At 40.5% G+C, this 27,655-nt stretch overlaps 1 protein-coding gene across 1 annotated transcript; it reads left to right on the top strand.

Moving 5' to 3' along the window:
• Positions 1–26,581, top strand: LOC135094112 (fibrocystin-L-like). Its single transcript, XM_063993911.1, has 8 exons — positions 1–37; positions 150–220; positions 613–735; positions 895–1,147; positions 3,758–4,075; positions 4,529–4,678; positions 6,689–6,838; positions 26,338–26,581. Exons 1-8 carry the CDS (start codon positions 1–3, stop codon positions 26,406–26,408), a joined length of 1,173 nt encoding a protein of 390 aa, XP_063849981.1. The 3' UTR covers positions 26,409–26,581.
• The last annotated feature ends 1,074 nt before the right edge of the window (positions 26,582–27,655 follow it).

The following is a 27,655-nucleotide window of genomic DNA, read 5'->3' as shown; positions in this document are numbered from 1 at the left end:
ATGTTGTTGCTGGTACATAACAACTTCTGTGTCTTGTGTTGGTGAAGGATATTGGGGAATGTGTGTCAAGACATTGGTTATTTGTTGTGGTGTGTTTGTCTTTTTTAGTCCTTGTGGTGCTGACTCTTGTCTCTCATGGTGTTGTACAGGTGCAGAACAGGCTGGCTACAAGACCCTTGGAGAGCTGTGCAAGGACACAACTCGGTGGATGGGGAATGAAGTGCACAATGCAATTTATGGAATCATGATGAGAGACGGAGACTGAGAGGTGCAAGAATAATTTATAGTATTTTTAGTGCTGCCATACACTGCTGCAAACTTTGCATTGTTGTGTGCAGGCATAGAGAGAGAGAGAGAGAGAGAGAGAGAGAGAGAGAGAGAGAGAGAGAGAGAGAGAGAGAGAGAGAGAGAGAGACAGTGTGAGAGATAGAGAAGTTTTGGTGCTACTAGTGCTACTGTACCTTGTTCCTGCCACCTTTTTGTTGCTGTGTGCAGATGTAGAGAGAGAGAGAGAGAGAGAGAGAGAGAGAGAGAGAGAGAGAGAGAGAGAGAGAGAGAGAGAGAGAATCAGTAGCATTAGCAGTGTTGTCCTAACCCTTGTATACTGTGCAGCTATGGAAGAAGGGAGGCACGGGGCCACTGACAGACTGCTGCAGACTCAATAACTTCTACATCTGGAGAATCTCAGACACAGGCTTCTATGTCCAGCACTATGCCAGCTCCCTCATCACCAATGTAAGCTGGAGGAAGAGGAGGAGGAGAGACACTATAAATTCCAAAATTGCTGTAATATATTGTCCCTAAGACCCCAAGACCTAAGAGAAAATTTATAGATGCATTGAAGGAAGACATGCTTGCACTAGGTGTGACTGAGGAAGGCTTCTTCTCTCCCAGGTTGTCTCTGTGGACAGTCCCCTGGGAGCAATGCAGATCATCTATGAGCCAGATTCACTGAGTCACAAGTTCCACCCCAAGACAGCCAATGCCAGTCACTCCCTGTTTGTGGGTGTCTCCCCATCACACACTTGTGAATACCAGGCATCCAAGTCCCGGCTAATGAAGTTCTATGGAGATAAATTTTTTGGCGGAGGTGTCGGCGGAGGAAACACTGGCATCCTCTTAGCATCATTCACCTCTGGATCTAATAGTAAGTTGTAGGGCTGGGCAGGATTCTATAAAACAGGTAATCGCAAATCTGATTACTTGCCCTATTGGATTCGTGAGATTCGAACCTTCCATGAATCCTATGTACTCTTAAGTTCTTAACAAGCCCCAGGCACCCGAGATTCTTCCTATTGTCTGCCAGGCACGAGATTCATTGGTGTTTGCAAGGGAATCCAACCACGGAGAGAATCCAGGATTCCCCTCCACCTGTTACAAACATCACGACTCTCTCCCTTTGGCTGGAATTTGCCGAGATGCAGACTGTGTTTCCCATGATGCTTACCAAGGATATATATATATATATATATATATATTATATGAAGAATTCCATGATATAAATATGCAATCATGAAAATACATGTGCAGTTATAGTTAAGTGAGACACACTTCAGCAAGGTGAAGGGCGCACACTATAAGTAACCATTCAGATTGCTATTACTTTCATTAATTTACTTTAAATGATACAAGGATGTTATAGTTATTCATACACATTTATGATAGATTTTCCATTTATTGACAAATAGGGTACATTATTTCTAAATGTTTTCTTGATACATTAACATTATTTTTGGCATCATAATTGTTTTTGCTATTTTAAGAATAACAGTAAGAAAGTAGTAACAAAAGAGTCCTCCTCTACTAAAGTTTGGAAATGAGAAAAAAAAAATCATATTGTTCCAGACATCACAGCGTATTTCCATAAATTAAAATACTTCTCTCCTTATCACAGTCAATAATTTCCTTAATATTGCATTGGATTTCATTACATTAATTTCCTTAATATTTCCTTACAATTACAATGGATACTAGATAAGCATATGATTACATCCATACATGATTTTGCATTCAGATAACATTCAACTTAACATTTTATGTATTTGATGTTAACAAGTGGAAAATAAGAAAATATATACAATAAAATCATGTCCATCACAGAATGTATTATCACATCAGTTCCGTAAAAAAAAGGAAAAAAAAAATCTTTATCACAGAAAATAATTTAATTAGTACTACAGTATGACTAGTAGTATGACCACATAAAAGTTTCCATGAAAACAAAATGCATGCAATACTATAGAACAAAAAGGCATCTAGAAGGATATCACTTGGCACTGGTAGGAAGCGGCTCTTCACATGTTCTTATTAAGGAAGAGAATCATATTTATATTCCCTTCCTTAAGGCTGCTCTGCCTGTGGGAGATAAGCTCCCCTGCCTTGGAAAAGAGTCTTTCTGAGGGAACAGATGAGGCAGGAATGAATAAAAATTTCTTGGCCACTTCACTTAACTTGGGGAAGAGGGTTTCGTGTTGCTTCCACCACGCCAGTGGATTGCTGTCCCTGCATAAATGAGGCTCCTCAAAGTATCTTCTCAGCTCAATAGAAGGGCCTGTGGATGGCTGAGGTGATGAACATGCCAGATTATGCATTTTCAAATCAAATTTACACCAGTGATTTTTTCTTTGGTTTTGTTGTGGCAGTTACTGGCTTTGGTACTGTAGTGACCAAACATATTGCTTGTTTTGGAATTGATAGCTCCACATAATCCCAAATGGGCGCATTTCTGCCACGCTTGGCTGCCATCATGCAGAACCACTGTTTTTTATTAAATTCAGGGTATTTACAGAAAGTCCCTTAAAACAAAAGTAGACTACTCAACTCGAGATGCACGGCTTTGGGGAGACCTACATAAAAGCAGGATAGTTACTGAAATAAATTTTGGCTATTATTATGCAGGTAAAAAGTTGCTGTAAAACAGTGTTAGAAGTAACCATACATAATCATATTAGGTATGCATATACCCATGGAAACAACTACCATAGGTTCCCCCCCATCAGTCCTCAACCTTGACTGATAGCTCTGCCCACGTCATGTCCTATATGTATGCCATGGTATGACGTTACATGAAATTGGCGTATCAGTTCCAACGAAAGAGATGGTGACTTTAGCAACACTATAAGCTTCGACATGTTGCTAGCGTACACAAGTAAATTTCATAACTAGTCCCTCAGACCTCATTGTTTATATGCTCCAAAAGCATGATTAATAACATCATACAGACTATATTAATGAACAAATCAGTTTACTCTTACGTTGTTCTCCATAACTATTTTTACTCACGAATTAAGAGACCTCGTCTGAGGACTGGATTCTACACCAGATTCTAGAATCCTGATGCAGTAATTGGATTTGTATCGCTTCTCAGGATTTTACAGATTCGGATCCAGTAATCATCTCCCGCCCAGCCCTAGTGAGTTGGGTGTTTGTTGTGAGAACATTTGTTATGTATTCATATGTAGTGTCTATGATATCCATGCTCTGACATAAGAAAAGGTGTGATGGACTCTTCCTCTCCTCCTGTTCCTGTTATTTTCACTTGCATAGAACCAGAATGGCTTCTAGAGAGGAGCATGAAGACACCTCAGAAAATAGATTAAACTTTGGGCTTGATAAAATTACCGAAGCTTACTCAAATAAAATGTGCCATTACAAAGTGATAGTTATATGGTCCACCCTAATACACCCCAGGAGCTCATGCACAGCACAGCTGACTACATCTGATCCCTAAACACTTGACACTTGCATTCCCCCACAGTGGCACCTCTCATGACCTTCAGTAATGCTGGCACTTACCCAGCACTCTACAGCTCCACACACTTTGAGGGTCTCACGTTCCACAACTTCCGTGACACCGACTGCGGGCGAGGCATTGCTCTCATGGTGAACCCTCAGTCAGAGGACGCCAACCACCCCGCGTTTGTCAAGGGTCTCTTGTTCCTCAACACACCACAGGAGAACTACATGTACATTCCTAGGCCCAACTTGAGCAGCATTGATCCGTCAGAGTGTGTGGATACGGACTGTGATGGACTAAAGAAGGTGGTGGTGACGGATGTTGATGGATCTCTGCTGGGTTAGTGTGGATTTACATGTGTGTGTGTTAATATAGTTTTGGTATACTGGATTTGAACTACACTGTTCTTTATGTATATCATTCTAATTTAGCCAATGGACACTCTATGTATCTATCATCTCCAGTACATTCCAAGTATCTGTATTTCTATGTAGTGAAGCTGATCTCTATCTCAGCTATTTCTTATATCCTCTTAAGTATCTAGAATCCCTTTGTTACTGGATTAACATCTCTTTTTTTATCCATTTTTCCTTATACATCCACCTCTCCCTCACATCACATTCTCTCTCTCTCTCTCTCTCTCTCTCTCTCTCTCTCTCTCTCTCTCTCTCTCTCTCTCTCTCTCTCTCTCTCGCTCGCTCTCGCTCTCGCTCTCTCTCTCTCTCTCTCGCTCTCGCTCTCGCTCTCTCTCTCTCTCTCTCTCTCTCTCTCTCTCTCTCTCTCTCTCTGCAGGTGAAAAGGATGCCACAGTAATCTCTCAGGCTGACTGGGAGTGGGACGGAGATCCTCGGAGGGGCATTGGAGATTACCGCATTCCTCTTCCAATCAGACAGAATCCTGACGGATCCCAGATTGAGGCAGCTGACAAGTTTCCGAATAAAGGTACAGTGTGTGTGTGTGTGTGTGTGTGTGTGTGTGTGTGTGTGTGTGTGTGTGTGTGTGTGTGTGTGTGTGTGTGTGTGTGTGTGTATGTGCATATTTACCTAGCTGTATTTACCTAGTTGTATTGTACAGGATACGAGCTAAAGCTCATTTGAGGGCATCAGGACCATAGAGACTCAAGTGTCATTTTTTTAAAAATTGAGAAAACTGTATCTAAAAGTTTATCAACAATAACACCACTTCTAAGAAAGATATAAATTTCAACTAAGTTTCAGATAAAAACCCTGGTCTTCAAAATTTTTTTACCTAAAATTTAAAAAAAATCATAAGTTGCATATGCACACTGGCATGTAAAATATAACTCCTCCCTTTAAGTTTGTGTATATATTTTTGCATGACCTGGAATTTGAACCTTAATGAAATGTTTTACCTGAAGTAAATAATGAAATTATTAACATCTTCCTGATATCACAAGAAAAAATAAAATAGTATGACAATAGTAATAATAATAATAACAGTAATAATAATAATAATAATAATAATAATAATAATAATAAATAATAAATAATAATAATAATAAAAGTATAATAGACTCAGAGTTTTGAAAAAATAGTAAATACTAGTATTGGTACTGCAGTACATTAGTTACTTAAAAGAAAGCAACAAATTGAAGGGTGAATGAATGTTATGTTAGAGGAAGTCATGAGTTAGTAATAATAGTGAGACAAAGGATTAACAGGTGGCACTGGTTAGTCACAGGTAAAGATTGGTATGAAGGAGGTTTGGGCAGGACTGTGTGAGGAAGTGTGAGGAGGGGTAGTAAGCAGTGCAGTGATTGACTCCGGGTGACGTGTTTCTTCTGGAGAAAAACACTGATTGAGCAAGAGATGGTTATGCACTGTGCATCACACACTCCCACTGGCTGGCTCCCTCTTGCTGGGCTTGAGCCTGGCTGGTCTTGAATGAATGCACCCCTTAGTTCAACCAGCCCACACAACACTTGAATCCCATATCAATAAGTTGTTGTGACTCCATTTGCTACTTCAGGACCTTCAACCATATGGAAGCTGAAAAACAGTGTTGCAAATGTCATAGCTGGACAGAGGAAGAGTTGCTAATTCTTTTGATGTATGTAACTCCATATTTGGGGAGGTGATGCTTGAGCCCCTATGGTCCTGATGTCATTTGACCTGTCTCCATAGCTGCAGTTATCCAGTTTCTCTTTAAATTTGCTTACACTAGCAACTGTAAAACTATTACAGCTTAAACTATTCCAGAGATCAGTGCTTTGGTATAGGAAACTATATTTCTTGATGTCACTGAGACATTTACTCTTCTTAATCTTTTTGTATGTCCTCTTCTACATCTTGTTCCCTTATTTACATGTATCTCCAAAACTTGTCGGTCTAACTTTTCCATACTGTTTATTGATTTGCACACTGTTATTAAGTCTCCCCTTTCTCTTCTCTCTTCCAGTGTTATTAATCTCATTCTTACAGTCACTCCTCATAAGTCTTTTCCTTCAATTCTGGCACCATCTTTGCTGCTGTCCTCTGCATTCTTTCCAGTTTCCTCAGTTGCTGCAGCGTACTCTAACTCAGGGCATAATCATGGTTGTAATTATTTTTTTCGTCATATTCATGTCCATGTAGGTAAAAGCCACTCTAATGTTACTAAAAATCCTCTATGCGTGGCCAAAATTCCCACATGTGCTTCTCTGGTGACAGTGTGTCCTGGATAATCACCCACAGATCCTTTTCCTTATTACTTTTCTTTATCATATCTTCCCCCTTTTTATAGTTCTATGTAGGTCTCCTTGTACTTTTCCTGTGTGTGTGTGTGTGTGTGTGTGTGTGTGTGTGTGTGTGTGTGTGTCAGATATCCACACAGCTCTACAACACACACTTGCATGCACACTGCACCCAAACCAGGCACTTAAGAAACTAAAGACTTATTGTTGTTTGAGATCCCTTAACACTCCCCATACTCTCCTTTTGTCTCATCCCACAGGCATTGTCCGTGATGCTTCCTGTGCTGTGGTTCCATCGTGGCAGGCATGGAAGTGCTTCTCGCTGCGTTGCCGCCTCATGATCATTGAGAGCATAGACACAGACACAGAGGTGTGGCGCCTCTCCCCCATCGCCCTCATTGCCAACCCTGGTGAGCAATACAAGTCACCTTCTCCTCTTGTCCCCATAAATCTGTCGATGTGCCAGACTTTTATCTTGTTCCTTTAAATCTATTTACCAGATTGTCAATTCCACTTGGGATTTTTTGTAAGTGTCATTAATGCCGCCTCCTCCTCCTCCTCCTCCTCTCCAGGCCCCAGTGGGTACGTGGACCTCCTCCTCCTCTTCCTCCTATACACGCCATGGTTCAGACATATTTTTGTACATGCGTTTATCTTATATTATTTTATTTTACTTTATTTTTTTGTTTAATTTCTATCCAGGCTCGTGTACTCGATGCCTCAGCTCACGAGGTTCACATTCACGCGCACGAGGCGGAGTGAGGTAGAGGTTCATGAAGCTTCGAGTCATTTTGTACTGGAATGCGCCGTTAGTTTCAGTTATGAGTCATTATTGCAGTAATATTGCACGTAGCTTCCTTCATCTGAATATATGCACAGTTTCTTCTCATTCCTGTGGTGTTTTCAGAATCGTTATATTCATTCTTTCTTTCACTAATTCTTTCATTCATTTGTTCTTTTTATATATATTTTTTTTCAATATTCTGTACGTTCATATATTATTTCATTCTTTCTTTTGCTCGTTCGTTCGTTCATTCATTCATTTATTTATTATTTCGTTTGTTCATTCACTGATTCATTCGTTGGCTTTCTTTTCATTATTTCTTACGTTCGTTCACTATTTCATTCTTTCGTTCGTTCGTTCATGCATTTATTCTTTCATTCATTCACTGTGGCACATTAAAATCAGTAGATCCTTTTGTTCGTTCGTTCATTCAATCTTTTCCTTTCTTTCATATATTATTTCATTTACTCGTTTCTTTGCCGTAGTTTATGTCAGCATTATAATGATGCAGTAAAGAAAGACAGGTAAAAAAAAAAATAGATTCTCGTAATAAAAGAATTTTCTCAAATAATTTATGTGTTGATGCCCCGCTACATTAGAAAATAAAACAATAAAAAAAAAAGGAAAACAAAAGCTGGAGTGAAAGGAAATTAGACATACTAATTACGAAATAAAAAGTATGAAGCGAAAATACAAAAAAAAAAAAAGGAGAGAGAGAGAGAGAGAGAGAGAGAGAGAGAGAGAGAGAGAGAGAGAGAGAGAGAGAGAGAGAGAGAGAGAGAGAGAGAGAGAGTATGTGTGTGTGTGTGTGTGTGTGTGTGTGTGTTCATTTTATTCTTGAGTACCTGAGTGTTCCGCATGTGGTTCTTGCATCTTTCGTCAACCCCTGGCTGAGAACACCTGCACAGAGCATTACCTGGGACACCTGAGTCAAAGATAGTGGAGTAGAGAGAGAGAGAGAGAGAGAGAGAGAGAGAGAGAGAGAGAGAGAGAGAGAGAGAGAGAGAGAGAGAGAGAGAGAGAGAGAAACAAAAGCTGGAGTGAAAGAAAATTAGGTATACTAATTACAGAATAAAAACTATGAAGCGAAAATACAAAAAAGAGGAGAGAGAGAGAGAGAGAGAGAGAGAGAGAGAGAGAGAGAGAGAGAGAGAGAGAGAGAGAGAGAGAGAGAGAGAGAGAGAGTGTGTGTTCTTGAATACCTGAGTGTTCTGCATGTGGTTCCTGCATCTTTCGTCACCGCCTGGCTGATAGCACCTGCGCAGAGCATTACCTGGGACACCTGAGTCAAAAATAGTGGAGTAGAGAGAGAGAGAGAGAGAGAGAGAGAGAGAGAGAGAGAGAGAGAGAGAGAGAGAGAGAGAGAGAGAGAATACTGCATATCGTTTCAGTGCAAACAACACACTCTGTATGACATTACCAAGTGACTTAAAGAATAACAAGACAAACCTGTATTGCGAGAGGGAAAAAAAAATAATAATACGTAGAGAAAATACACGAGAAGAGATTTCTACATTGTTAAAAGGAGAAAAACTTGAGAGCCCAGCTGATCATCTCTGTGGCTGTTGAAAATACTTGTGGTGAGAGAGCAGAGTTTGTTGTCGTTTCTGTATGCAAGCCATGACCATTATCCAAAAGACTTAACGTAATATGACAAAAATATTTTTCTCGCAGGAACCAAGCCTAACAATACGCTAACCAATCAAACCTGTATACTTCGCATAAGTCGTCAGTGTACAGGTATCTTATAAACTCTCATATGTACTCGTATATGTAGGTACTCATTGTATATAATTGCTCATATATCAATAGTTCATCACTAGTGTATTGTATTTATGAGGGTCTGTCTGGTTTTATGCATTGTAGCTATAACGTGTCATTAGCATTGTTGTTGTTGTTGTTGTTGTTGTTAGTACAGTAGTAGTAGTAGTAGTACCACCACCACCACCACCACCAGCAGTAATTCAAGATCTGCATGCAAGGATAATCTTACACATCCAAAACTCAAGCAGACAGCGCGAATTTTTAGGACTTAAAGTTCATGTATCTTCCCCCTTAATTCGAAATATGTAAGCAAAAAAAAATAAAATAAAATAAATAAATAAATAAATAAAAATACTACTACTACTACTACTACTACTACTACTAATAATAATAATAATAATAATAATAATAATAAATGTATAGGGAAAAAAAAACTATGCATACAAATACACTAGAATGATAAAACGATAGGACTAAATAATGGAAACTTGCGTCGCATCTCCACTACATTCCAAAGGCTTTTTAACAGTTGAAGGCAGACGAGTTTTTCTTTGGTTATAGTTTTCTTGGTTCTAGTGACAGATTAACAGGATTCATACATTGTAATTAACAGAAGAAACAGTATTGAGGAACCCGACTAATCATCTGTGTGACCTTTGAAAACAGTCGTGGTGAGAGAGCAAAGTGTTTCGGATTAAAGGCCATAGCCTACTCAACCCCATCACCACCACCACCACCACCTCCTTCCCGCTCCCTCAGCACGCGGCAGGAATCAGCTGGTGGGAGGCAAAGAGAGGTGTGTTCTGGCTCTTCTTAGCAGCTGATAAACACAGACTTTTTATCGGAGTACATCCTCTGTGTGTGTGTGTGTGTGTGTGTGTTGCGTGATGTTCTGTGGTGGTGGTAGTGGTGGTGGTGGTGGTGGTGATATCAGTGGTAATTGTTGTTGTTGTTGCAGAAGCAGTAGTAGTTGCAGTGGAAGTTTTAGTTTTTGTTCTTGTCGTCGTCAGATCAGCAGTGGTAGTTATACTCGTCGTTTTCATTCGTAATGGTTCAGATATTGATATAAGTGGGAGTAATAGTAGTAGTAGTAGTAGTGGTAGCAGTAATTGTTGCAGTAATAGTGTTTTGTTGTTATAGTAGTGTCAAGAATGGACAATATATTTATTTTTTTCTACTTTTCCTCATCCATACCTTCAGAAAGACAACAGCAACATCAAAAAGACTACCACTGCCACCACACACCCCAAAAAATGAAATAAACAAATAAATAAGTAAATGAAAATTAAGCAAAAAAAAAAAAAAAAACAAAGAAAAGAAGAAAAAAAAAAAAAAAAACATACCTAGACAGCACCAACTTAAAAACACAACCAACGAACTGTGGCCGAGATTCTGAAATCCTTCTTGCATGCATCTCCACTACATTCAAAAGGCTCTAGTATATGCTATTTAAGTTTAAGTTTCTGTGATTCCGGTGACATTTTAACAAGATTTCTACATTATAAACCGGAGAAACACTCGTGAGAATGCTTATTATCCAATACCAATGATTATTATTTTTTTTTTTTTTTTCACGCATTTCTTATTCATATTTTCAGTTCACAATTTCAGGTTGTAGTTATGTTTTCCCTCACTTCCAGCCATGTGCAGAAGTTCTCTCTAGAGTTCCTTCCTGTTTTCACACACAAGTCTCAACTCGTCAAAGCATCCCCTCTCCCTTGCACTCTACTCATCTATACCTTTAGCCTTTCACCCTTCACTGCTGCGTCCCCCCTCTCTCCACTCCTAGCAATGCACTATGAATGGCCGCCAAAGGATTTTTACCATCTCGATCTGAATGATAGATGGTCTTCCCCTACTCGTGTTATATATATACAGGATTTCTCCAAAATTCCCTTAGTGCTTCCTGGTCTTCACTACGCCTTGCTTTCCGTGTCGTGCCGTGGAATCTTTGAGTGATAACTTTGCTGTTTTTCTGTTTATTTTCTACCCTAATTATTCTTGTAATATTACTTATTTCACTTTTATTTTTCCCAAACATCAGATAAGTAAATTTTTTCCCCGAAGGACTAAACACACACACACACACAAACACACACACGAGCGGTGATGGTCTGCAAGGGCGGTGTTGATGGTGGTGGTGGTGATGACAGTAAATGGTGCAAGAAAGTAAAATTAGGATGGCGTTTGCAACAAAACCAGACAAACCCACCTTAAGGAGCAAGGCCACACTACTATTTACATGTCTGAAACAAAGAAACAAAGTGTGTGTGTGTGTGGCGGAGGAGTAAACAGAAGAGGGAAGGTGCTCCTTGTTTTATCACGATTTAAGAGACTCTAGAGACCCTACGACCTTTCAACACTCACTCAGCAACGCATTAAGTACGTGAGTCCATTGTGGTTGCTTCATGTAGAAGAGGAGTTTTGGTCTTAGCCGTTATTTGCCTTTTAAACCTGTGGTGCCTGGGCAAACCCTCCCCACGACCAGATTTCTGCAGGTGGCGCATGCGCAGTTGGAACCTGACTGGGCTGTTGTCATAGCAACCACAGTTGCCACACCTTACCTACCCATCTTCTCATTATGGCAAGACAGTTGTCAGATTTAAGAAAATTACAGAAAACTCAACTTTCTCGGTTGTCAAAAGACGAACTAATAGAGAGTATTCTTGCATCGAGTGAACAAGATTCTATTGCAGAGAAGTTGAACGATGTAATAAAGGAATTGGCAGACCTGAGACAAGCACTAACGTCACCTGGAAGTGTCATCAACACTAAGATTACTGAGTTGCAGCAGCAGGTCAACGTGCAAGCTGAAATAATATCAAAACAACAACGTTTTCTTGAAGGACTGGATAGGAAGGAACGAGAATGCAACTTAGTAATACTCAGTGTCCCAGATAACGGTGAAGAGCTGGACGGTGAGACAGAGGACGTGGATAAGGTCAACAAAATCTGGGATGCAGCTGGTGCAACGAGCGAGGTGCTGAGTGTCCGACGGTTGGGTGACGGTGGTGCTGCGGGAGGAGCACGACCACGGCGCTCTCGTCCCATCCTGGTTACCGTGAGATCCAAGCAAGACCGGGATGCTGTGCTCAACAAGGCTAAGAATCTCAAACAATGCAACACAGAAGCGTACAAGACTATTTTCATTAAGAAGGATGTTCACCCGAGTGTCCGAGCAGAGTGGAGGAGGTTGCGTGAAGCAGAGCAAGCAGAGAAGGAACGTCCGGAAAATGTTGGCTGCAACATTGTGTTTAACGCAAGAGAACGTCAACTCTACAAGGATGGTGTTGTGATCGATAAGTGGAACTGGCAGGGTTTTTAGGTCGACCACAACATAATACTAGAGTTCTTAAAATCTTGTCTTGGAATATTAACGGTTGCAAAACTAAGTTAGAAAAGAAGAATGTGGAAGATATGTTATTGAAATATGACATTGTGGCACTGAATGAAGTGAAAACATCGCTACGTGTATGCTTGCCTGGCTATGTTTCTTACATGAGCTACAATCAGAACGCAGCTCATCGTGGCGGAACAACTGTTATGATAAAAAACTGTCTCAGTGAAGATGTAATAAGAGTGGATACGAGCATGTGTGACCAGGTGTGGTTTGAACTGAGTTGTGTACCTGGAGTAATGTTTGGTGCCTGCTACATACCCCCAAGTGACTCACTGTACTTCTCTCACGAGTCATTTGCAGCTATACACGAGAAGCTCATGGAAAACAACTGTGATAAGTGTTTAATATTAGGTGATGTAAATGCGAGGTTGGGCAAAGCTGTAAGAGATATTGCCAATAATACTGAATATGCATATCCACTCATACCAGATGATGTAAATACTCCCAATGATAACGCTTATGCCTTAGCATCAGTTTGTAAAGACAATAACTTAATTGTGATCAACAATCTGAAAACTCGTGAGAAGCACTTTGTAAGCAATCTGACATTTAAGAAAGATAGCACATGGATTTCCGAGTTGGATGTTTGTATAGCGTCAGAGAAGTTAGTCAGGAATATTGATTTGTTTCAGGTTCACCAGACAGAACACTTGCCATCAGATCACGCTCCGATAGCGGTCCAATTATGCTTGAATAAAGTCAATCTTGACCATGTGTTACGGCGTGCCTACCATTTAGGCGGTCATGCATCACTACTGGGGACTGCGGAGCGTGCTAAGATGACGAGTAAATCTATAAAATTCAATCAGATTAATCATGATATGTTCTCTAATTTAATTTCTAATGTGCATGTGGATGGTAATGATGTCACTGTAGATGAGTTTGCAGAAAAGGTGTCTGAAGTGTTGTACGAATGTTGCAGTAGGAGCCGTGGCGAGACGGCGGCAGGTGAAGGTAATGATGTACATGACAGGACATACACTGACCGCTGGGACAGACTCCTACAGGACCGTGATGATTCTCGAGTATGGAGGGCGATAGATTGGAAGGGTAAATATCAGGGTGATTGTAAGGAAGATGGTCGTCCTTCTGATCAGGAATTTAAAGAATTTTATGAGGAAGTATTGAATCCTACTGTGGCAGATAATTTAGATGACGGAAATCATTTACCAGTAAATATTCCAATTCTAGATGACCAGATAAGTCAAGAGGAAGTTCAGAAGCAAATAGACAATATTAAGCTAGACAAGGCATGCGGTCCAGATGGAGTCTCTCCCGGTGTGTTAAAACTACTTACAGGGCAATGGTTGCTGATAATTACTACATTATTTAATACTATATTCGCGTCAGCTTCATATCCTAGTCTATGGTCTACGGCTAAACTGTTCATGTTATTTAAGAGAGGTAACAGACGGGAACCTCGTAATTACCGTGGTGTGACTATTATTAATTGTCTCGCTAAACTCTTTGATATGGTACTGTTTGCGCGACTGGAGAGATGGTTCAAACCATACAGGGAGCAGGCTGGAGCACAGAAAGGTCGTGGCTGCATTGAGCATATCGTAACATTAAGATTATTAACTGATATGGCTAAAAGGAAGAAAAGGGAACTTTTTGTAATGTTTGTGGACTTTACTCAGGCTTACGATCTGGTACCTAGAAGTATGTTATTTGCAGTTCTGAAACGTTTGGGTTGTGGTAGTGTTATGCTGGCGGCACTTGTTGCTATGTACGCGGTAACGAACAGTGTCATCGGTTCAGTGATAGTAGCAGCCACGGTCGGGATGCGTCAGGGTAGCTCAACATCTTGTCTGCTCTTTGTCCTGTACGTTAATGACCTGATTAAGATTATCAAAGAAAATAGTAATCCTGATGGTTTCTTGTCTTGGCTACATATTTTAGTCCTAATGGATGATACGGTGCTCCTTGCAACAACCAAAGATAATTTAATCAATAAAGTAACATTGCTAAAACAGTACTGCGATAGCTATGGCATGAAGATCAATGCAACAAAAACAAAATTCTTTGTTATATGTGGTACAGAACACGACAGAGAGGCAGTAAGAGTAGATGACCTGGTGGTGGAGTCGTGCGCACAGTACACCTATCTTGGCTCACCATTTACAGCTGACGGTTCCGTGTCAGCGGCAGTCGCGGCTCACATGCAGGCAAAGATGGCACACTTTAACAAATTTGTTTTATTCTTAAAGAAGAATTGTGACTGGCCCTTTATCGTAAAGAAGAGAATATTTGATGCTGCTCTCATGTCAGCCGTGCTGTATGGGTGTGAGTCGTGGCTGAACGCTGACTTAAAACCAGCCACAAAAATCTACAACTGGGCATTGAAACAGCTACTTGGAGTTAGGAAGACCACCTGCAATGATATGTGTTACATTGAATCTGGATATCCACCTTTAAAAGATCTTGTACGAAGTAGACAAAGAAAGTTCTTCACTAAAGTGTGGCGAGAAAGATCTGTAATGAATGACGATCCCCTAATGTTGGTAATACATAAAGTACTAGACACTAGATATACTACGAGAACATATGTACACGGATTGATTTTTAATAATTTAAATGATATCATATTAACAACAGAATCACTAAAGAACGATATTTTGAGATCCGAATCATCTAGGAGAATGACTTACCGAGAAATCAATCCGGGTTTATCTGTTCACGAGGTTTACCGTGTAAGGGATAGTATACCAGAAAGAGAGAGGATGTCATTTACACAGTTTAGGTTGTCAGCTCACTCTTTAGCGGTGGAGACTGGCAGATGGAATAGGAGGGGACGTGGTCGTCTACCTATAGAGGAGAGATTGTGTCCATGTGGCTGTATACAGACGGAAACACATGTGGTACAAGATTGTCCTAGTACACAACATGTGAGAGATAGTCATGATTTTGTAACTATTCAAGATATTTTTTCTGAGCAATATTCTAATATGGATCAGTGTAAAATTGTTCACCTAATTCTGTCTTCATATAACTAAGTAGAAAAAAATAACGGCTATATAGTCAGAATATAATTCTAACATTTTAACATTTTTATGCAATCTAGCTTATTAATTCATTTTTATCACTTGTGTCAGTAAAAAGTAAAATCTGTACTTAGAAATAATCTAAAAGAGTACTTCTGTTTGTTTAACTAGGATGTCAGTACATTGAACGACATTGTTTACTCATGTTATATTGTTTATAATTATGTAGTTAGTAGAACACACTACGGGTTCCTGATTCACAAATTATTTTAAGATATTTTAAGTATTTAGAAATTTATGAGTTTTAATTTTGTGCTGGACCATGTTATGGTGTATCTGTATGTATATATTATATTTATGCTGTATTATGTTGTGGTCAATAAAATATCTATCTATCTATCTATCTATCTGGGTGAGGAGGAGGAGGAGGAGGAGGAGGAGAGACTGCAACAGAATAAGAGGAACTCGTTTTAATGAAGGAGAGCACATGAGTTACGTATCTGTCCATTAAGAGGAGGAGGAGGAGGAGGAGGAGGAGGAGGAGGAGCACCATAATCATCACCACCACCTCTATCTCTCCCACTACCACCACCACCAGCACCACTACCAGCAGTATAAATAGAATAATTTGTAAACCCCACTCGGAAACTTGTGTCTCTTTTCCATTTCCTCCCTCACTTGCTCCTTCCTCCCCCTCCTGCTGCTTCTCCTTCTCCTCCTCTTGCTGCGTCCCCTGAGGATGCAACATTTATGAGTCCACGCGCGGTGACCAGGGCGGGAGGCTTAATCGCTAAATGGTAACCTTGCACTGTCCATCTGGCTTAGTGCTGGCAGTGTGAATTTGGTGTCTTCCTGCACCCTGCCTGGCCCTTCCTCACCCTCTTCCTTGATCATTCCTGTCCCTCCTTCATTTACTCCTTTCCTCCTCCCCATATATAGTGTTTCCCATTTCTTCTTTTTTTTTCCTTAATTCGTTCCTCATCCTCTCCCTTTCATCACTCCTATCTTTCATTTATTTACTCCTTTTCCCCTTCTCATATTTACTGTTCCTCTTCCTTCCTTTTTCACTCATCCTCCTTTCTTCCTACATTCGTTCCTGGTTCTTTCCCTTTAATCACTCTTACCCATTTTCCATTTACTCCTTCCTCCATTCTCATACTGATTCCACCATTCCCTTTTTCATTCCTTCTTTTCTCTTCCCTCATTAGTCTCATCCGATCTCTTTTTTCATTGCTTCTTTCTCTTCCTCTTTCACTCATTCCTGCTTTCTTTCACGCCTCTTCTTCCCCACTATCCTTTATTCCTCTTCCCTTCAGTTTATTTTACTTCCCCCTATGCCCGATGCCTCTTTATCACTTTGTCACCATAGGGACTCCCATGTTCTTGTTTCCCATTAGTCCCTTAACTCGTATTCCTCGTCCTCCTTCCCCTCCTCCTCCTCCTTTTTCTCCTTTTCCTTCTGTTTTTAGTGCCCTCCTTTTTGACTTCTGTTTGTTTATTTTCCTATTCTTTCCTCCTCTACAAATCTCTCTCTCTCTCTCTCTCTCTCTCTCTCTCTCTCTCTCTCTCTCTCTCTCTCTCCGTCGATTTTCCAGGAAGCAGACAGAAGCGAGGACTGCTAACATGCCGCAAACCATTAAACGTTGATGGGAACATGAATGCTGATCTGACCCATGGATTTCTGAGCCCTGTGCAACTCAATTCTCAGAGACCTGGTACACACTGCTCCCTCGACACCACCTGGAACGAAAGGAAGCATCCATATTTGAGCGCATCACCCCGCGTCAGGCTCCGTGCGGCTCTGACAGGGTGCAAAAATAGCAAGAGGTCTAAGCTATGTGTTAATATTTCTGGACTCGGTTGATTTATCCTTGTAAAAATTGCGGCCACTAATCGAGCCGACCGAGGGACTGTGAAGGGAGAGGCAGTCACTTCGGGTTTCGTTATTTCGGCCCCTCTTTTATTATTCCTTCAATTTGTGGAATGCAAGGTGGTTTACGTCTCTCTTCACCTTATTGAAAGATTAGCTGATCGTGAGAAAAGCGTATCGTTCTTATACTGTATATTCAAATGGCAAAGTAACCTCTCTCTCTCTCTCTCTCTCTCTCTCTCTCTCTCTCTCTCTCTGCTCGCGGGTAATATAACGCTGCCGCTGCTTTATGGTCCTCGCGGCCTAAGTTTACCGGCCGCGAGGATAACTTACGGCCGACTAAGGCGCGTCCCTCGGAGGCTGCGGGGCTGTAGAGGCTGGAGGGACGCGTGAGGGGGAGAGATGGTGTCACGAAGGGAGAGTGGATGATATGTGTGTATAGGAAGGGAGGAGATGTATGAGAAGATGTGATGTAATGGGAGAAAGGAGGAGAATGTGAAGGGAAGACTGTCGATACGGGAATGAGTTGATGAAAAGCGTCTAGAGAAAGGGATAAATGAAGGGAAGAGGCGATAAAAGCGTGTAATAGTAAAGAAAATGAGAAGGGGAAGGTTAGAGAACGTAGGAAGGATTGAAGGAAAGTGAAAGCTTGCAAAGAAAACTGGAAAAATGAGGGAAATGTGTTAAGAAGGAGGTAATGGTAAGGGAAGAAAAAAAAATTATGTAACGAAAAAGGAGCGATGGTAATAATAATAATAATAATAATAAAAAAAAAGAAAACATAGGGAAAGATTTGACTTTACTTAGCAGTGCAGGTAAGGCGTGTGGCGGTGACTGGACAGAAAGCTTCACTGATACTTGCAGAAACTCCCAATTTCTTATCAGTATACAAAATCTTGGTTTCCGCTATCAGTATCAAGCGTTATGAAGCGTATACAGTGAACATATAAAACAAAAACACACACACCTGTCAACACACTTTATGAAAAAAAAAAAATCCTCCACATTTTGAAAGACCCAAGAGAGAGAAAGACAAAGGCAGAACACCGGGAACATAAATGGGAGAATAAAAAAAAAAAAAAAAAAACAGAGACAACGAACGCAACAGTTTTAGAGCAGAAAACACAAAAACCTAAACTGATACATCTTTTATGGGAACTTTGCAGCAGCCGCAGCCTTCCCCGGCAGCTGCACCATCCCAGGCAGGCAGGTCGGTGCGGCCACGGGAACTATGCCACAAAATCTTAAAAGAACATAAGGCAAGATGCAAGAAGCCAGTACAGCAGCACATGGCAGCCCCTTTATAAAAATGTATTTATCCTTATCAGTCTATATTCTCTATCCATAGATTTATCTAATATTCTTTTAAAGTTTCCCATTGATTCTGCTCTAACGACCTGACCATTGAGTTTATTCCATTCACTTGTCACTTTACTGGTACTGCATTTGAAAACCAACCCCTTCGCGTATTTAAGAACCAATTCTCTCTTACCTGAAGTTCAAGCAAATGACATCATAAGTGCCTCCATTATCTACTGCTTCAGGAGTCTTCTAAAATCTCCTGCGTGTCCCCTCCCACAGTAAAGCCATACTTTGATTCTTCAGTTAAGCATTGTTTATCTAAACGATCCCTTATTTTCCCTACATTGAAAGCCCCGAGAAACTGACCTACAATTGAAGTCACATTGACCGAACGATGCTTTGACATTTTATCTACGTTCCCAAAAACATGTATTCCATTACGCTGTCTTAAGACTAAGGCACCTCTAAATCTTCCAATTTCCTAGAGCTGGTATACTCCAGTATTTTTCTTTCCAATATAAGCTAAAATATTGAGAATTGAAAATACGTTAACACCAGATATAGTTTCAGTTATTGTAATTTTTCAATACTGATATAATGACAGGGTGTGTGTGTGTGTGTGTGTGTGTGTGTGTGTGTGTGTAAGAGAGGCAGGCTGCATGCATTGTATTAACGTGTGCATTGCGGGCTTGGGGAGTGACTAATATTGGCAAGAGGTGATCAATGGTGGTGTGGAGTCCTGTGGGGGCGCGGCCACCTGAGGAGAGCCGCCAGGTTATGTGCTTAAAGGTGCCTGGCGGGGCGGGGTGGGGCGGGACAGGATGACGCTGAGTGACCGCAGCGAGGTATGAAGTGGGAGTTTATAGTTTGGTGACAGAGAAAGGGGTTATTAGTAGATGAAATACCCGGTGCAAAAACGTAAAAGTAGCCTTGTTGATGACAGGAAATACAAAGGATAAAGGAGGTTACAATGAGACAGGAAGAGATGGCTGGCTGTGATAGAACAGTGCTGGTGTGTGGAGGGTGGAGGTCAGCCAGGCCAGTCAGATCAAAGGGTACAGTGGCATTGCGGTGCTGGTCGGAAAATGGAACGGCTGGGACAGGAGACGGAATTTCAGATGAGAGGGGACACGTCGAATGGGACAGGAGATAAGGAGGAAGAAGCAAGAGGGAATGGAGGTCAGGCCAGATGAGAGACAGTGAGACGACCAATGTATCAGGCACTCCAGTCATCAACTCTCATGAAATTAAGACGATTGATTTCCAGACTAGAATTTTGATTTACTGATCCTCAATCTCTGATCCAGTACTCAGTCATGGATATTAGAATAACGAGGCAAGAAAGTTCACATGTTTAATGCCAGGTAAACGAATGACAACCTACGCAGGAAAACTTGAAGAAAAGGTCTTTTTCATTTCATTATTTTATTTAGAGGCACATGCATGACCAACATGACTGCAACATTTAATTCCATGGTGCTGAACGCTTTGTTAAATCCTAAGTCTTCTAATATGATGAAAATCTGTCAGTTGTCAGGTTTTATAAGTGTTTTTTCTCTGATTCTCCTCTTTTTATTTACCTCCTTCCAGCTCGTCAGACTCTTCCTTCTAAAGATTCGGACAACTTTTTGTTTGATTTCAGTGATTTTCGTGATGGATTTCAATCATTATTGTCTCCCAGTTGTTATTGTTTTTTTATCATTCACATTCTCCAGGCCGATGGAAAGCTGGTACCAATCATTTCATTGATTGATAAAAATACAGATCTCGTGCAAAGAAAAAAAAAGCCAGTATCATTTTGTTTCGTGCATAGATAAATACACACAAAGAAACTCAGAACAGCGGACAAAATGTTTACAACTGTTCGTGTCCACTGCTGGAGCTGAATGGCAAAAAAGGTCACATAAATAGTTGCAAGGGAAGATCAGCTTAGGAAATACCATTCGTCTCTCTCTCTCTCTCTCTCTCTCTCTCTCTCTCTCTCTCTCTCTCTCTCTCTCTCTCTCTCTCTCTCTCTCTCTACACTACCACAGCCACAGGGATTCTTAACCACAACACAGTTTCATCTATCCTTCATCACTACTGTTACGTCCCTTTGGCATCACCTCAAGAGAAATAAACAAGATTTTTTTTTCGCCTACATTCCAGTCACTTACTATTTATATTTTAACTGCCCTATCTTTTTTATTTCTTTGGAAGACTTTGTTCTCCTCAAAAGAAACACAGTCACTGAACATCAAATAAATAATTCTTCCTGAAGGTCTATTCCCCCCCACTCCACACACTATAAGAAGTAACACAACGGGTCCTACACAAATAAAGTAAATGTACGGCGATAAATCGTGTGAGAGAAACAAATAAATGATGATGATGAGAGGAGAAGTCCAAACACAAACTTATTATGGCTAGTAAGATGGTGGTAGCCTCTGGGCCTCCAAGACTAACTGTGTGTGTGTGTGTGTGTGTGTGTGTGTGTGTGTGTGTGTGTGTGTGTGTGTGTGTGTGTGTGTGTGTGTGTGTACACTGGAAACACACTGATATTTTCTTGGAAGTGATCTGTCCTCTCGCAATCCCCCCCTTTCTCTCTCTCTCTCTCTCTCTCTCTCTCTCTCTCTCAGACTAACCTAAATTAAGATTATTGAAAAGAAAACTTGGTAAACAAGCTGAAAGGCAGTAAACAGCCACTCTCTTGCATTTTCTTGAGCTCGGTCTTTCGTTAATGCCGTCCCCGCGCCACGAAGACTGACAGAAGCGAAAGACAACTAGACCACTGGAGAAAAAGATAATGTGGTATAATGCAAGACACCAAAAGACAACATGAATACAGCATGTGGGACAGGCGCTGCGACACCCCCTTTAGGGCATTAATATACATACAAAAGAGAGAAAACTTTGCATGTACCATTGACTATGCAACGATACGACAGCGCACTGAGAAAACACCCGCAGGAAAGCAAAGGCAAGACAGCACGCAAGGGCGAAAATACAGCAGGGTATATAAAGTAAAATAGAGGAATTATCGTAACATCAGTACGTGTAACTATAAGAATATACGAAAACGCACTAAGTAACCTGGCCATCACCATACACAACCGCTATACGACAGAAAAAGATGTGCAATAGGAATCAGAGTACTATGGAAATAAAGGCAGATGAATAAATTGACGACCAATGAAACTTCCCTCTGGTGTCAGTCTTAAAATTGACGATGTAAACTCCTCCAGGTGGTTTCTGCACAAGAGAGAGACCATATTTGCATGTTTGTATTTTTGTTGTTTGTATATTCCCTTTCAGGTTAAACGCTCAAGGTCATTTCATGCAACACCAAAAAAAAAAAAAAAAAAAAAAACCGCAGTGTTAGTTAGAAATCTGACTGAATTATTCCTACTTAATTTCAATGTAAACTTTCTGCGGCTCTCCTTGTTACAGCAGCCATAGCGTTCTTGCTCAGTTTCCCTCCTTGATCATTAGTGAAGGAAGCACACTTGTTGCCCTCCATGTTCCTCAACTGACTTTTTTTTTTCTGTGGAAACAAACTTCGACAAGGATATTTGCGATGTACAAGCGGCCTTTTTGGTGTAGCTTCAATGTAGGTATCGGTGCAATTTCCTTTTTTATCTTTTGCTTCTTTCTTATTCCCCACCATTCACATTTCCCTGTTTGTGTGTGTGTGTGTGTGTGTGTGTGTGTGTGTGCCGTGGCTGCGGTGAATTTGTTTATAATTTTTCTCTTCCTATAATTTTCGCCATTCTTTTATTTCCCATTCCTCCCTTCATTTCTTTTCTCATCTCTTCCTGGCTTCTTGGATCGCGTATGTATGTGTGTGTGTGTGTGTGTGTGTGTGTGTGTATGTGTCGAACTTTAAACTTATACGGAAGATACAGACGGTAGGCGCTATCAGATAAATAAAAAAAAAAAAAAGAAGAAACCAATAAATAGAAAACAACACGCCAAAATCCAGATACAGCTTTGGATATCCAGTCAAAGCAAACCACAATAATTCTCTTCTCACTGTCCTTCTGCTGCCGGCCCCTCCTACACCTAGCGCCACCTTCTTATGTCCCTCACTTAACATTAGCATCATCGTCCTTCCTCCGCAGGCTCGTAACACATAACAGAGCGAGGGCATTAATCAAGCCAATCCCTCTCTGTGTGACAACTCGATAATTACCTCACCATAAACCCCATTAAGTCTCTGCAGCTGCTGATAATTAGCTTTCGATAATTAGTTTCACACCCAACCAATTCATTAAAGAAAATGGGATGATGGGGATCGGGAAAGAGGTAGGCGGGAAGCGGGAGGAAGAGAGAGAGAGAGAGAGAGAGAGAGAGAGAGAGAGAGAGAGAGAGAGAGAGAGAGAGAGAGAGAGAGAGAGAGAGAGAGAGAGGAACAGGGGGGGCCAGAGAGAGGGAAAGAGAAAACGTAGAGCGGGGAGGAAAGCTATATTTGCTCGCATCATCAATGTTATTAAGCAATATCTTTTTAGCCTGTAATTAACAGTCACTCGAGGGGCGGTTCCAGTATTTCCAGCATGATTACCCCCTTCCTCCTCCTCTCCGTTTCCCCTTCTCCTCCTCCTCCTCCTCCTCATTTAACTACTGGTGATGGAAAGGGTAAAGAGTGGGGGAAGAGTGTGGAAAGTTTAACGTATTAAGAGGGTGAGGAGAAATTTATCTGGCCTTGAGGAAAGAGTGAAGGTAAATCAAGGAGTACTGAGATCATGGTAATGGATTCTAAGAGGATAAACTGAAGGCTCGGTAAATAACAGGATAAAAATAAGAGTGATGATGCATAGAGGCTGTCGTGCAGGATTAGAAAAGACAAAAGTGAAAATTGACTTCAGGACGAGAGAGAGAGAGAGAGAGAGAGAGAGAGAGAGAGAGAGAGAGAGAGAGAGAGAGAGAGAGAGAGAGAGAGAGAGAGAGAAAGCAGATGTAACGATACACAGATAGACAGAAGCAGACACCAGGAGGATAAAGAGATAGAGACTGACAAAAAAAACAATAAAACAAAGAGAATAAATATAGATACACTTGCACACAGAAGCCCCAGGGTGGAAAAAGCCAGAGAGAGACAGAGAAAGAAAAAAAAAATGGTATGAAGCCAAAAAAAAGCAAAGAAAGAAAAAAAAACTTGGTGTTTCTTGGAATTTCAATCTAGACATTTCTTTCCCCCATCACTTTCTTCCATTTCTCCCACTTTCTTTTCCCGGCCACATGATGACTTGCCTCGCGCTCCCCCTTCAAGGAAAACTATTGACCTTTAACCTTGGATGTCGTGGAGTCAGATAGGAGAGACGAGAGAAAACAAGCCTCGGTAGAATATTTACAGGAAACCACATACGTACGTACATACACTTTTCCTTTACTTACTTTATTGTCTTGTGTCATAAAAGGTTTAATATGTTTTCCAGAGAGAGAGAGAGAGAGAGAGAGAGAGAGAGAGAGAGAGAGAGAGAGAGAGAGAGTCCCTTGGTCGTCTGGTGTACTGTCTTAATTGCGTCATTGCTCAGTTGCCAACGCGTAAAATTGGGTAGATAAGCAACTTTACGTCTGGCTTTTGTGGCTGATATTCAACTCTTTCATTTTAACAAGATTGCGTCATTCACGGGATAATAACGCCTTTACTGCCTTTTGTAAGCCCGTCTTCCACACACACACACACACACACACACACACACACACACACACACACACACACACACACACACACACACACACATATGCGCTTGCGGTTAGAAAGTTTGATAAATATTTATTGACAACAAACAACAATACAAACAAAAAATACAGGAAATACATTACTATACTGAAATTAATGTAAATACTGATATGGATAGCATTCACGGGTCCATCAAACACATGTACACACACACACACACACACACACACACACAAGTGGACACCAAGTCAAAGTATGGAAATTAATTAAGTCCAGGTGTGCGCACTCTCCTGCCGCATGCAACAGGTAAGCCTTCTCACAAAGAGGTAACGTGACGGCAGCCAACTGAAATAGACCCTTAATGAAAAAAACGCAATGAAAAAATACAGATGCCTTCACATCGACAAAATACCGTCAGGCTCCCCTAGCACGTTCCAGCACACTCTCATTACGCCTTCCGCTGCCTCTCCTCCAGCCAGATTTGCTCGGGCACGCGATAATGGCAATGCAAAGGCAGAATGATGAAAATACCCTGAATGAAAAGGCAAAAAACACAATTTGTGGCAAAAAAAGTAGCAACAACAACACTATTATCATTTATGACAACAACCTCTGCTAGTACATCTTTTACTAAGTACTACTACTACTACTACTACTACTACTACTACTACTACTACTACTACTACTACTGCTACTACTACTACTGCGTGCGTGTGTGATTCACCTACGTATTGCCTTGATTGTCACGTCGTGGTCTTATAAACGGCATTTTTCCCTGCCGGTGAGAGTAAGTACAGCCTTGATTATGGGTAATGCGTTGTACAGTAAGTCTGAGCGAGACTGGCCACGGGATAAGTTTGAGCTGCGAAACTTTTAGCACGCACACACACACACACACACAGAGTATGAACTAACTTTTACCTGGTTCAGTAACTTTGTGTCAAAAGTTTTGGCACCAAGTAAACTACCAGCTGATGAGGTGACTATTATTATTATGATTATTATTATTATTATTATTATTATTATTATTATTATTATTATTATTATTATTATTGTCGTGTTATGATATTTTTTTTAAATTCTCATACAGTTTTCATTTCCCTATTACGGTTGACGTCAAGCACGGCGTCTCAAACACACACACACACACACACACACACACACTTTGATTAATTTCATGTAATCAACGTGGGAGTCAGTGTGTGTTTTGTTATTAGTAATTATGTAAACTAATCCCACAAACCTCCTGCATGGAATGTGTCAGTACGCATGGGGTGAAATTAATTAATCTATAAAGAATTGAAGAAAAAGGAAAGGTGAAGAAAAGAATACATATTTACATTTATATCCCCTCACTCTCATCACTCTCCACTCCTCTTTTCCCTTTTCTCTTCACGCCCCCTCCCTCCATCCCCCTTGACGTCAACTGCAGATCTAAACTCTATTTTACGCCACCCGCCTACCACTTTCTCCCTTCTGCCTCTCTCATTCTCTCTCTCTCTCTCTCTCTCTCTCTCTCTCTCTCTCTCTCTCTCTCTCTCTCTCTCTCTCTCTCTCTCTCTCTCTCTCGATAATTCATCTATAAGATCTACAAGTGCTAAATAAATAATAAAACAAAATGCCATGTATAAATTTGTGAGGCGCGGGTTGCGTCTGGGTGTAATCTATTAAAAAAATACACCATTTTCTAATATTTTAATCTATGTCTAAAAATATTTCTTATCTAACACACAATTTCCTCCCTAAAACATCTTTTCCAACTGTGCATCCTTACATATACACTCTGGACACGTCATGTACCCCTCCATGTGTGTGTGTGTGTGTGTGTGTGTGTGTGTGTGTGTGTGTGTGTGTGTGTGTGTGTGTGTGTGTGTGTGTGTGAACTCTTCCCTCAGATCACTGGTGTGAACTCAACACTGGATAGTTCTTTGTTCTTTCTTCATCTCTAATATCTGGCTGTTGTTGTCCGCTACTGAAATTCTTTATAATGATGTTTTCTGTGCTGTCTCACATCTTGCCCACCGGAAGGCTTATGGTCCTGATGATTTCCTTCTACCGTTTCCATTACATGCCTCTTCTATGCTTTCACTCCGCTTCACTGAACTTCTCCAACTCTTCTATCAACGTTCACCTTTCCTTGCAGCTGGAAATTTGCCTGCGTTCCCCAAGAGGATGGCCGATCCAGTCCCTCAGACCATCGAGCTGCAGCTATGATGTCTTATATTCTGCATCCATCTTCGTTAACAAGCTTCTTAATCAATCAGTCACTCAGAATGCTTTTTGTCTTTCTGATCGCCAGTATGAAACCCTTGACGGACGCTGCACTGGAATATATCTCAGTGGGCTTTTTTTATTTATTGATTTTTTGTTGCCCTTGGTCAGTGTCCCTCCTACATATAGAAAAAAAAAATTATATATATATATATATATATATATATATATATATATATATATATATATATATATATATATATATATATATATATATATATATATATACAGAGAAAGGGAGAGAGATGCGGGGAGAATTATTCATAGGATCACCTATTAACTATGCTTAATCATGCATCCACGAGCACCGTCCAGCAAAAAGTTAATTGAATCCCACTCCATCAATCTTCCACTCAGCCCAATTTTCTCTCTCTCTCTCTCTCTCTCTCTCTCTCTCTCTCTCTCTCTCTCTCTCTGTGTGTGTGTGTGTGTGTGTGTGTGTGTGTGTGTGTGTGTGTGTGTGTGTGTGTGTGTGTGTGTGCGTGTGTTCTTATGCATCCTCTTTCCTCATGGCAAATTTGTATAGTAAAAGTTTTACGTTATGGTGGAAAAAGTAAAGTTCATAAAATATCTCCGCCGTAACTCACACCGTAATCGATAAATTGTATAAAGTATATCTATCTATCTATCTATCTATCTATCTATCTATCTATCTATCTATCTATCTATCTATATATATATATATATATATATATATATATATATATATATATATATATATATATATATATATATATATATATATATATGCATGAAATGTCATTTTGAAAATATTGATGCAAGCACTACCGTGTGACGATCCACGTGTCAACACAGCCATTATTAATTAATGTGCAATTAGGGCAATCGCTCTATAGCTCCATGTGTAAATAGCGATGAAATATGACATGAAGTAAATTAACTATAAAGGCATGAAAATTCGCTTATAAACAATTAAAAAAAAATGTAAGTGAAGGAAACATTGTGAAGGAGAGAAGCAGAGAAAAAAATAATAAATAAATAAAAACATAAGAGAGTGAAACTAACGGGCGTGGAAATGAGGGTGGGACAGAACACGGAAAACACACACACACACACACACACACACACACACACACACACACAAAGTGTAGATGACGGACACGTGTCAAAAAGAAACAAAGAAAGAAGAAAATATGAAATAAAAAAAAGGAAAAAACTTGGGATAAATA

The sequence above is a fragment of the Scylla paramamosain genome, chromosome 44, assembly GCF_035594125.1.
Source record: "Scylla paramamosain isolate STU-SP2022 chromosome 44, ASM3559412v1, whole genome shotgun sequence".
NCBI lineage: Eukaryota > Metazoa > Arthropoda > Malacostraca > Decapoda > Portunidae > Scylla > Scylla paramamosain.
This window is presented reverse-complemented; position numbering and strand designations above follow the sequence as displayed.